This window comes from Phallusia mammillata, chromosome 6, assembly GCF_965637545.1.
Source record: "Phallusia mammillata chromosome 6, kaPhaMamm4.hap1.1, whole genome shotgun sequence".
In the NCBI taxonomy this organism is placed as follows: domain Eukaryota; kingdom Metazoa; phylum Chordata; class Ascidiacea; order Phlebobranchia; family Ascidiidae; genus Phallusia; species Phallusia mammillata.
The window spans coordinates 5,615,905-5,629,272 of NC_137257.1; the positions used below are offsets into that span (position 1 = coordinate 5,615,905).

The 13,368-nt window shown below is 37.0% G+C and overlaps 1 protein-coding gene across 1 annotated transcript; it reads right to left on the reverse strand.

Annotated features, from left to right (window-relative positions):
- Positions 1–595: 595 nt before the first annotated feature.
- On the reverse strand, positions 596–11,945 carry LOC145233703 (uncharacterized). The gene is made up of 5 exons (XM_080098477.1): positions 11,652–11,945; positions 4,512–4,711; positions 3,534–3,661; positions 2,897–3,035; positions 596–2,807 (listed from the first exon to the last, which is right to left on the reverse strand). Exons 1-5 carry the CDS (start codon positions 11,806–11,808, stop codon positions 1,956–1,958), a joined length of 1,476 nt encoding a protein of 491 aa, XP_079954603.1. The 5' UTR covers positions 11,809–11,945; the 3' UTR covers positions 596–1,955.
- Between the last annotated feature and the right edge of the window lie 1,423 nt (positions 11,946–13,368).

Consider the following 13,368-nt stretch of genomic DNA (forward strand, 5'->3'; position numbering starts at 1 on the left):
AAAAAACGTAATTCTTAAACCAGAGACTTTTAAACTTTTCTTTTTTTCCCTCTCGTCATCTTTTCAACATAAAATTTACCTTTAATTTATTCAACAAACGAATCCAAAAAATCTAAAAACAATAATTTACTCATATATATACCCCCCTATTATTAAAATCCTCGGTCGTGGACTTTTGTTTTATAGAAAGTAAAATATTTTTGAACAAAACTGTTATTAAAAATAATGTTCTTCCAGCAGTTTTATTGTAAAGTTACCAAATTTTGACGTCCCATTTATTAAACGATTACTATTTTTCATAAAAAGCAATGCTTTCAAAAACCTCAACGATAATTGTATGAGAGATCGTGTTAGCCTTGCAGATGTTCTTGCTAAAAACGGAATCATAAAAACTATTTCTGTGCCTTAACATCCCGTTAACTCCTACGACGCCTGCGCTACGGATGAAATTCCAAACCACGCGCTTTTTTACCCGTCCATTTCCCAACATTACTTTGTTAAAGTTAAAGACAGTTACTGTATAAATTTGTCAAGTTTGTAGCAAATATAATTTTTTTGGGCCAAAACCGGCTAGGAGCGACGCGCACAAAAGATATCATTCCACAATGTGTTTATTATTTTTCTTGATTGTGACGTCACGATGGTCATTATTCGACATTGGGGCAAACGGTAGAGAAAAAGAGCAAAAATACGCGATTCAACGGTGGCGAAAAAAACACGACAAAAGTAGAAAAACTTCACGTGATGTACAGCACACGTCGGTCAAGTAGAGATTGTTGTGATGTCACAAACAAATATCGATCGCTGATTGGACACAGTGGGTGGGCGGGGCTGAGATTTGTAAAGTTTAGACACAGTCCTTGTTGTAAGGTTATTAGTACGTGATTCTCTATAAGCATATTGTGGCGAAGCAGGAAAAGCAAAAAATTAGGCTGGTTATGTACAAAGCCTCTTGTTATCTAAACTAAACCATTTGTTGATATGGTGTGATTTTATTGTTTCAAAGTTGAATCAAAATGTGTTTTAACAACAATAAACAATTATTCTTACCAGAAGACGACCGAAAAAGTAGAACTTGGATATTGTGCAAACAAACCATTAGGATACACTCGAAAGTTAAAAAGTGCTGAGTTTTCGCTTTAAATGACAACAGAGGCCAGTGTAAATAAAACGAAAACAGAAAGACTGAATACTTTAACTAATAAACAAATCTGCGAGTTTGATCAAATCCGGGAAGTTCTTGTTAATGCAGCTCAATTAAATATCCCACAACATAGGGACAGGGGCGTAATTTGGGCTCAAAGTAGGTTAAGTCAAGGACGAATTGATGTGTTTTGCGATTACAATCAGCATAATGCCAAATTTATGTCATTCCAGGCTAAATTTTAAGTGGACTGGCATGTTTTAGCTCGGGCTTGGCAGACGTACTGGCGGCGCACTGTTAATTCAACATTTCTGATCGGTTGGCTGATACCAAGGCACTCCGGATTTCAAAAGATCAAATACCTTGCTTTTTTGCCTTAAAAGTTCTTAAACATTGTCGCTCACCAATTTTGGCTAAAATTGCGTTTTGTGAGAAAAAAAAGTTCACTTTTTGATTTGTGTAAATTTTTAGCACAGCTTAATTAAAACGGTAAACCGTAACAGTGTTTCCTTTTTTTGCCGCAAGCCGATGCAAAACACAAAGCAAAACACTGCTGCGCACCCGGCTTATAAATACGACGTCATCACACCATGACGCAAGAAGCAATGACGAAAGCAAATCGCAAGAAAAAATAAAAATAAACTCAGCTAATTGATCTAGCTAATAAATGGAATAGGTATAACCGAATCTCTTGGTTAAACTAGGGCACGAACAAATACAGGCAACTCTATCATTGTACCTTGCAGTCGTGGTTTCAATCATTTGGAGACCGACTATAAGGCACTAGGCAGCTAAATATTGTCTACAGCGGTCAGTATTTGGTGTATTCATGAGAGGGAAAGGGCCGGGTCTGGTGTGAAAAGTGGTAAGCCGATCCATAGTAGGATGCCTGCGGATAACTCGACGCATAATCTCCAAGTTCATCACTTGAACTTGAAATCACAGGACTTTGACCAGATGTGGTGTACACGTCCGACGTGGCTCGCAGATGATAAAACGACTGCTCCTGCTGATATTGAACCGGTGACGTAGAACTCGGGACCGTTGGCGGAGCGTGCAACGTCACATTTGATGACGCCATCGAATCGTTATCTTGGTACCAACAGCGTGTGACGTCATTGGGTGGTGACGGAGTACCCGAGTACGGGGCGAGGTCGTGGTGGCGGTATGACGTCACTGCGCTGACGTCATTTCGCGTCGGCGACGGGTTCGCGCTGACGTCACTGGGGTAAAAGGCATTATTGTTTTGATACTGCTGCATGTTGAACATCGATGCTTCTATGACATCACCGTTACGTCGGCTCTGGTAATCGACGTCGTGTTGGAGGCCGGATACCACGCTCGATCCTGACGAATCAGGGCGCGGGATTCGGGTCACGAGGTCTGGCTTCTCGTTAACCAGCAGCTGGTCAGGGCCGTTGGATTGACTTTGCAGAGGTTCGTTGTAACTGTGAGCCAGGTTCTGGACTGGGTTGCTGCTCGCAAATGCCTGCGCCGAATCTGCAGGCTCTGTTTTAGCCACCGGAGGCGCTGTTGGTATGTCAGACGGTATGACGTCAGGTTTCGTTTCATCATCACTTTTTGACTTCTTCGCTTTGGGGCCTTCACTTTTTGACGCGGTCTGTGAGTCATCTGATTGGTTGTTACTTGTCTTTCCTTCAAGCTGAGACAAGCACATTGATGTTTATTATTTCACGTTTATTTTTGGGACCAAAGTTTTGTTTTCTTATTACTGCCTGACAAAGTATTTACCTTTTCTCGCTTTTCCTTCGGTTCATCTTGAGTTTTCTTAAATCTTTTTCTTCTTCTTAGGTAGCTTCCGTTTTCAAACATGTTGTAAGCTTCTGGGTCCATTGTCCAAAAACTTCCCTTTCCTGGCTTTTTGTCGTCTCTATTTGAATTTGTCACATATTTTTTATTTTGCCATTGTTCACAACTAAGTAAAGCAATTGTTTAGGAACATTAAAGCTATTACATGATAAGGAAATGCAGAAAGTGTTTTGAAACCAGAAATTCAAACTGGGTTAGATTTGAGTTTATTTCGCTTGGTAAAAGAACATATAGAGACACAATTGGACCAAAACAATCACTAAGTCTAAAATTCGCAACGTTAAAACGTTATGAAGCACACAAAAGTGAAGGGCACAAATGGAGGATGGTGGCTGGACGGGTTGCAGCTACACCGTATTATAAAGCGTTATGCAAGTAAGGTTGGCCTATTGTGGACAAAACACGACTGGGGTGGGACGTTGGTGAGACCAGTCGAGAGGGCCCTAAAACCTAACCACCCGTGATAGGGAAAGAGGGTGGGGTTCGATAATAATCGATGCCTAAAGTGTCCAATTAACGCGCTGCTTCTATTTAATTCACATAATGTTTACCAGCCTACCTTGGCATTTTTACAAAACACTCGTTCAAAGAAAGGTTGTGTCGAATGGAATTCTGCCAACCCTGCTTATTTTCTCTGTAGAATGGAAATCGGTCCATAATCCATTGGTAAATTCCGTTCAAAGTGACCTAAGAATCATAGCATAACGTTAAATTTTGCAAGTGAACTTCCTAATCATGCACATAAAATAAAAAAAAATGAAAACATGAAGTACATTTCTCTATTCAAAAAACAAACAAACAAAGTGTGTACTTTCTAAAAATGTAAAAAAGTAAGGAATCATACGGTACGAATGAAAATATATTTTTGGGTGTTTGGCTGTAAAAAAGTAACGTGTTTAGCCATATTTTACAATTGCCTGCAAAGGCATTTGGTTGTAATAAGCGTAACAATATGTCGTAAATAAGAAAAACGTTTATGCGAAAAAATGGTTATGTTGGGTTTAGAAAAACAAACTTTATACGTCCATGGTTTGAAATAACACGATTGATTTTTTAACAAGTCTCTGCAAAAGCCGTAAAAGTTGATAATATAACTTCAAATAAGCCCAAAAAATATTAAGTTGGTTGATTAAAGGCGTCATTGGCGTTCGGACAAATTTCAATGCCTTTTTAGTTATATTGGAAATCAGTTACTAAACCCAGTTCATAGATACTGTACTTTCAATGTGTGAGGTTTAACCGGTATGTTATTGTCTTCAAGTCCACAAAGGGACGAGTTTAATTTTGAAAACGCTTTTTTGACAATACCAACAATCGAAAAATTCTTCGGCAACAAAGGTTTTCGAACAAAAATATTATTGTTTCCATTCATAAATCACCACAAATGGAGAATGGACTTTCTAGTATAGCTACGATAATTGTTCAACTAATTCTATACCCTGGTGCGTGTTTCATTATTACAACTTAGCTAATAGATTCAATAGGGCACAATTGGGTAACAAATGGAAGCGTTTTGCTTTACAGAAACGGGGCGTACCTTTTTTCCTGGGACATCCTGTATTGCCATGGCAATAAGAGCAATATAAGAATAAGGTGGCTTGACCATATCCTTGCTTTGTTGGTGGTGATGGTGATGGTGATGCATGTTTTGATGATTTTGTGCATACGCTCCACTAAAACCTCCATGGTGATGGACTCCACTGTATTGTTCGTTTCTAACTGTGGACGTTTGCATACCTTTTGAAGAAAAATACGAATGTTACTTTTATTCAAGGTGTAAAATGCCTTTGAGAATTGTTGAATTGAAAGAATAGGACAAACAACGCCCAAGATATATATGCTAGCCATATTACAATAATATATGCTGCTCTTTTAGCAGTTAAAACGACGTTTCGACGTCTTATTCTCAAAAAATAAAAAAATGAAAAAGTGTCTAGCAAATATGGCAAAATTGAATACAACCCATTACTACTGATATTTTTCATTTCAATGTGGTTTAATGTCTAAATTGGTTTGTTTTTTATTAAACCCAAACCTAAAATAACTCTCAAAAATAATTTGGTTCAAATTTGCCGAAAAAAAATTAGACAACTTTTTCACTATACTAGGTGCAACTAAAACAGTACATTGCAATTGTGGCGTAACAAAGGTATGTGCACGTGATAACGCCCCTCAGTTGCATCACAATTCCCAAATTACGCTTTAGGCGTAAACACAACGTAGGGAATTCAGTTGACACCTCGTATATATACATGCCCTGTTTCAAGCTGCCCCAATTGCTAGCTTGGCAAAACGAACACCAATGCTTTATTGCGTGTCATTTACTTCATGTCCTTGGTTGTCACGGTTTAATCCCCTCAAATTGCAAAGGGTGTTTCTCCTATATTATAACGCACGCCGATATTAGGACTTCAAACGCTTTTTCGTGGTGGCATATTTTACCTGCAGGTCTGTCTGTCTGGCTAAACTTGCTGAAAAATTTTGCGCAATACTATAAATTATGCGTAAATTGTTTTAGCCTTATGGTAAAAGTCACATGGACTGTATTATTTCTCGACATTTCTAGAATTCGGATTATTTTTGTTTTAGCACAATCATTCGACGAATTAACTAAATATTGGTAATTACTATGGTTTTGTATGTCATGGGGTCTATGTAAATATCGCAATTGTACATAGTGTTTGGGCAAAATGCACAAAATATCAAGCTATCCATTGATTTACACGTAATTGCGTTCAAGCGTTTTTCACGCCTTTTTAATCCCATTTAAACTTCACCCCTCTAATACTTTAATTGGCGCGTCGTTTGGAAAGTGACGTCATAAACCCTATTGTCCATGCGATTGTTGCGTCAACGCCGATATGACTTTGACACCTCCGCGCTGGGATCAGATTTTAAACTCAACTGACAAGTTTTGTTTGGTCTCAAATAAAAAAGGGTTTCAATTTTTTTTTTTTTTCGCAACACAACTTTTTTAACAAAACTTTGGGAATGTTACATTTTAATTAAATATTGAGATAGAAATGCCAATTCAATTGCGTTTTGTTGCTATTGTGTTTAAGCAGGCTGAATTGAACAACAGTTACCAGAGCCAGTGTAATTGAATCGCAATTGTATCAAATCCTGAGTCTTTGACGGGTAATTTAGCGGAACGGCAAACACAAAACGTACAAAATGGCCGACCAGGCTTTCCCCCTTGTGTTGGAAAAGATGAATAGAATTCCAAACAGAATGCAGGACCACCCAATACATTACTATTACCTTACATATTCAAATGTTACGCACGTATACCTGGCAATGTGATTATGCGGTTTGGTATAAAGTATACCCAAGTGTAATAGTTAAATACGGTAAAACTATTTTGGTAAAATTTAACCTTAGTTTTCTTAGATTACCATGTTTTTTGTGATCTGTAACAGTATTAAAATCAAAACTGGCATAGCTTAATTGATTTGATCTGTAAAAGTTTCATTTAGGCAAAAAGTACCGGTAACTTTGTAGTATTTGTCCTTAAAACACCAAACTCCATTCTTTTCAAACACCTTTTTGTTACAAATCGCGTAAATTGTGGCTCTGCGGGTTTTTTCTATCACTTCAAACTGACAATTATGGCTAATTTGCATTTAGGACAGCCCGTGTAAAAACCTTCAGTACTTGTGACACAGCTAATTATTGCTTACAAGTCACCACAAAATGCACCATTTCAAAGTTGTGCAGTGCATTCATTCAGAAATCACTGAAATTGTGGATATCATTGTTTCTGAATCTATTTTGCATGGCACAAATCAGTTTTTCAATTCATAATTGTTTCAGAACATTCTAATGCACTTATGACGTAATAATGGCGATTTTTACGTTACAAGATAACAGGAAAATTTTAAGACCGGATGGTTTGGAGCTCTCTATGGCAATTGGCCTGTGACCGCCGCATTCCATTTTTACGAACTGACGTCAGTATAGTCTCAGTGCAGCGGCCAACAAACCCAAATCTTAACACTCGCCGATTTTGCTAACATTTTCCCTGGAGCTTTTTTATGATTTTTTTTAATGTTTCTTTTGTCCATAAAGGATCATTATGTTTATTGCCTACAAATTTATGGTTAGTTTGGGTACGTCTCAGTTCGTTACGTTGATTTTTAAACCAAACATACATATTTTGCCTTCTAACCATAGATCAATTAGTATTTTCTTCTATTTAAACAGATTAAGTTTCTTCTAAGTTGAACAAAATCTTATATTCGATTAGAATACACAAACAGGAACCCTTTTATAACCTACAATTCAAAATTCATACCACAAATTGTACCAAAAAATCCAATTCAACATTTTTTACCAATTTAGACCACACATTTGTAGCTTAGCTGCTTCACACTTTGGTCAAAACGACAGCTTCAAAACCCGGGGTTGTTTATGTTTAAATATTTAAATCGATTCGATGTCAAACTAAGGACAGATCTTCCCTATCATATTGCGGGCCGGTGGGTGGAAATCAGGATATGATGGCATTCCTACCGGAAATGGCGCACATCGAGAATCATTATTAGTTTTTATTTCCGGTTTGATTTGGCGCGAAATATTTTGGTTTGGCCAAGTTAAGTGTAATCTATAATTCTGCAGTCAGGAATATTTACAAGTCTGTATTTTTGAGATGTGTCAATATACCTTATTCAAATAGAATTCCCAAATCACGGTTTTTAAACATTTTAAGTTGAATATTTAGTTTTTTAATTATTTAGTTTTTAATTTCCAAATTAAGTTTTTTGACATTTTCAGTTGAATGTTTAGTATATTTTTAAATACAGTAGTTTCTTATTCATCTGTGAATGACGGAATCATGTATGTTTGCTTAGACTACATCACATTTAACACACATAAAAATATCACAATCATTTTCTGGGTCTTGCGCACAAATAATGTAGTGATTACAGCTTAGCCACTACAGAGCATTGAAAACTCTAAAAGTAGTGACTTCAAAAGCGCGACACAGTGAGCGCATCAAAGTATGAAGTCCAACAGGCGTGCAGGTTAGGGTTGGACGACGCCTCTGGCATAGCTGCATCTAAGACTGCCAGGCAAAAGGCGGCAATTCAACAAAATTGTCCTCACCACCGTTCGTGGGCAATTACCTAAACACCACTGTGCTCTTTTGGCTTGCTAACATTTACTGTAACATTTTTGACTCTCATACATTTTTGGGTTTTTGCGGGGATCATAGAAATCGTAAAAAAATAAGGAAATTATATTTTTCAGCCTACAAACATTAGATAATGTGCAATTAAGGTAGACTTTAATGTTATTGCAATCTTTAAAGACTGATACAAGATTGGCTCAGTGATTAAACGGGGCTAATAGAAATCGTAAAAAATGTTTTAGTTTTAGTACGAAAAAGTATTTTTCAGCCTGAAAACATTAGATTAAGCGTAATGAAGTTTGAGTAATTGCAATCTTTAAAGTCAGTCACAAGATTGGCACAATCATTAAACGCGTCTGGTGTCTACGTAACACATATTTTTCGAGTTAATAACTTTGCGTGGGTGAACTTGAATTTGACGGCCAACGTCGGTGCGCCTCCCTCATATAGTTCTGCGTTGTATCATTTTGAGTGTTGTTTCATAGCGAATTGGGAGGGAACGGCAAATTTCGATCGACGGTTTGATATCTTGCCACGAACCAACAGAAATACGCATACATGAGCCTGGATTCGAGTCCCAACCGTTGTAACTAAGATGTTTAAGACCATAAACGTTAATTAAGCATAAATCTTACATCAAAATGCTCTGATAATTAGTATTTAGAACACAGCTTTAAACATGGCCAAAAATTGCCTCAAAAAAGGTTTGTAAATTTTTTTTGGGAGAGTTTGAATTCTAAATTCAACTACGATATATATGTAAGGTATATTAAAAACACATAAGTATACCAAATAGCTTGAATAACAGTCAACAAACTTACAAAAATATCTTAAAAGGGTTTGTTTACAATTTTCCAAAAGGTATTAGCTTGATTTTTTTGCACTTTTTTAACACTTTGCACTAAAGACGTTTATACTCTTTAATATTCCTAAGTAAGTTGAATTAGATCGAAGTTTGTGCACAGACAAATCCGATTTTTAACTTAACTCAAGCGATTTTAAGTGACTCTAACTCAAATTAAGTGACTCTATTTTGTCATAAAAAAGTACAAAGCTGAAAACTTTGTGTGCAAAGATTTTAGAATTATTTTTGAAGCTATCATAGAGAAAAGGGGACGGCCATTTTGTGCTGCAAGACATTATTAATTATGCAAGAACGAGAAAAGACACTCGGACTTTAGGCCTCCATTTTTGTTCAGCAGCGTTTGAGCTAATCATCTCAATACAGGATTTTCAATCAGCCTAATAGTTACTTTCTCTCGAGAAGATACCGGGGTAAAATTGCAATTTTTAATATTTTTAAAAAACTGGTTGGTGACCACACAAATCGCACAAAACATTTGAAGCGTCGTTTTACATTTTTAGACTTTTAATTCTAATCACAAAACTGGCCTAAACACTGAAAAATCCTAAATTTTAGGGCCTTTAGAGTGTGTGGGCAAGCGTAAGGTTGAAAGCATTTTACATCGCAATGTCGTTGTTTCCCAAATAAATTCGTCTCAGTCAAGATGAGATATAACTTTGATGATAAGATCGCTTCAACACAACGCGCTTGTCGCATGGCCTTTCGGGCAGCAGTGTGCACGGCGGACCGATTAGGTTTTGATGAAAAACAACGCTTGTTTGAAAACTGGCAAGGGCACAAACGGTTTCCGCTGGTATTAAAATTATTAGATCGTTTTTATATTTTAATTAGGGTAATATTACTATAAAATTTTTTGTTTAAGGAGATGTAATAATTGTTTTTCATAGTAATGTACGGTTATACCACTGCTTTTCATTTGTCCAATCTTCTTTTATGCGTCTTTTTATAACAGTAACATTAACAACAAAAAGAGTTATAAATGAAAGCGTCTTTTAATCTTAAAACAAATTCATTTTTATAGCAGTGGAATATTTTTGTTTGGCAAACATTTTTTGCTCTGTTACTGCAATATTCAAGAAAAACATTTTTAGACATATTTTAAAAAAATGAAAACAAAAAGATGTGTGTGGTAAAAATACATTAGGGGACCTATAGCCCTTGAACCAGATTCACTGTGGTAAAGCGAGAAAAGTTGTGGTTATAATCAATAGGTCACACCGTTGCGACGTATGGCAAAATATTAGTAAACAGATGGAAGGTCGCTTTTCACCGTTGCGTGGCTTCAAAGTCGTATCACCTTCGGCGCAACAAATGAATAACGACAGACGCAGTGACCCTATGATCAGGTGCAAAAAAGTTTGACCTTGCCTATGACCGAATTAAACAAACTTGAATTGATAAACAGTTATGTTCTACTGAAATCAAAGCATACAAACGTTTTGCCAAGCATGTAAATTAAACCCATTGCGCATTAACGTTTTTGGGACAAGATTTTCGCGAATGTTACAATATTGTGTCGAAACGAATGAGTTTTGAAGTCTTGAGTTGATCAGCTTACAACATAAATTTTGATCTTAGTATAGTAGCAACACATTTAAGGTCTTAATTAATAATATTTTAGCTTTAGCCTATTTAAGCAGCTCATTTAAGATTAGAGCTTTCACAAAATTGATAACTGATTAAAACGTTGTTTTGTCAAGCACAAATGCGATATCATCACAGCATTGAGCGGCGTGAAGCAATATATGTGTTTACTGTACACAAAGGCAGCGTATAACGTGGGCCAAATGCCTTCCCTTCTTGCGCAAATTGCATTTATTAAAATCTCAGCGTAGTGTATATATGGGGCGCGTATAGCGAGCCTCGCGGCTTGGGTAGCTCAAAATTTCCGCCCAAGCCGAAGCATATACCGGGCCCACGTGTTTTGGGATTGCTTGTGTTCGCTAGTTGACAGCACGACTCAGCGCGTTTTCCTTATGGAAGTATGAATCATTAGGTTCGGGGCAGGCACACGCGTTTATTAAGGAGTCATGAGGCGTAACACAAGGCGCTGGTCGTTCGTTTGTTTCACATGCTACTGTGGCACCTTGCGCTAGGACTATTTTTCGGCGGGGAAATAATTGAAAACTAGAACTGTTGATACGAATTTGACCGTAAAATCCACCCACCGTCACAACAAAGGTGCTACAACCGAATTCTACCAGTACGGTCTTTCCTTACATCAAATTCAACAATAAAATTAAACACCAACATTCTATTTGCAGTTTTTAATTTACACGTTATTTTGCCTATTTTCGCAAAGCCTACTTAAAAAAGTATTTTTACGACTTCGTTTCGATTTTCAAAGGGGTAGCTACATGACAGACAGGTTCGGTGGCTCGAGAAATTCCAAACAGCGACTGATAAACCAGGATGCATGGACAGTCATTAGAGTTTCGAGTACTTTGTTTGCACAGATACCCCTTGTTACCGCTTTAGCGAAACTAAGCACACCTATTTCAGGATTTGAAATCAAATGTTTGGTGTTATGATTGCATAATATTTATCAAAACAACAAAACAAATGATTTGAAACTGAACATCATATGGAAACTGACTTCTCAAAAAAAGAACCTTAATTTAAACGTCAATTTCTTATTCAAATCTAATTTAGATCATTTACATGCACGAGCTATTGCTGACCTGGATATCCATTGGCTCTGTAGTGATAATAAGCGGCCTCTCCACTGACACCAGGACCAGAATACATTGTGACGGCGTTTGGAGGTCCAACATTAGGCAGAATATCATTGCTCGGTCCAGGGTGCGCCGACGCCTGATAGCACATCTGCATTGTCATAATTCAGGCTCTCTATGCAGCTTGCGAATTAACCAAACAATCACCGAAGTAGTCTAGCCTCTCAATAAATATAACACAACCTGGATGAAAGTAGGAGGAATGAAAATATACCATTTCCCTTTTCTACCGACTTCTTGCACTAATAAGACTGTGTGAAAACAATAAGGTGTTGTTTCTAAGTGTTTACACGTTTTACCCACGCCTTATAACTTTTTCTGCTCGCTAACAAAACGTTCACGCCGCTAAATGATAAGTACACAATCCTACGCCAAAGAAAACAACTGCCTAAGCGCAATAATCCAGTGCAACTTTCAAAAAGCGAGACAATGCCACCGTTAATGATGTCATAATTAGCTTTGTTTTCACAGAGAGTGGCACGCGCCAATCACCGCACCTGCAGTAAGCTTGTTTGTTTTTATTCGCCTCTGTCCTTTGACTCAATTAGCGAAGAGATCATAAAGTATCAAGTTTTAATGTTTGCCGAAAAGCTTTTTTGCTGAACGAGGCGCCATTTTTAAAAATTCTATGTAGGCTAATTCTGTCTTCAGAACAGTTCAAATTTTCTTGATCATTCACCAAAGCTTGTAACCTTACAGCTTTACAGCGTCTGTTCTGTGCAAAGGCGCATTTACTAAATGATGAATCTTAGTGCGGCAGCCCGCTAAAGTATCTTCTGCCCGCATAAAACCGGCCAATCTGTTTTGGTAACCTGACACCTGAAACCTGTTGCTCACCGATCAGCAGCCTCCTAGCGCCGTCTAGCGGAACTACGATGCAAGTTTTTCTAATTCACCCTTTGGGAAGTTTTGAATACAAAATCTACTCTTAAACTTTTGTAACACACTAACCTAGCATGTTTAAAAATGATTTTAAATTGAAACCATGGCAAAATACCTATACGTACAGTAGATAACCTATGCAATGTTTAAACCACGTTTTTCTACCTACCTTGGCCTGCTGTACCAAAAAACATCTTTCGCGATACACAGGAGCTCATAATAGTTTCAAATTATTCTGTAGTGAAGCATTCTGACAGTTTAAGTTTTTTTTCAATTTCGACAAATTTGTGCAAAACGTTTCATGATCTGCGTTTCCAAAGCAACTTTTGTGCCCCAATTTGCTTTTAAGATCAGTTTTTCAGCAAATGCTAGTTAGCGTACAAAATTATATTTTTATTCTAGTTTTGCGAAAGATGCTATAGTTACCGTACAAAATTTGATTCTAAAAATGGTAGCTGACATACAAAATTTACTATTTAATGCAGCGGAAAGTGCTATAGCTAGCGTATAGCAGGAAACAAAATAATAAAAAATGCCATAGAACTTTGTCGCATTCTGGTACGAAACCGTCTGTTCTATCACCAAGATATCACCAAGATAAGTATAATTCGGCTCAGATTATGGTCAGATTTTTTGGCCAGGGAAGTTTACAACAATGTTACGTAACTTTATGCTTGCTACATCTTTTTTTTACGTAATTAATTGTTCATGTCTAATTTGTAAATCTTAATGATGATTACGTAAACAAAATTAGGTGCTTGTTTTAATATGCTGTTGTTTG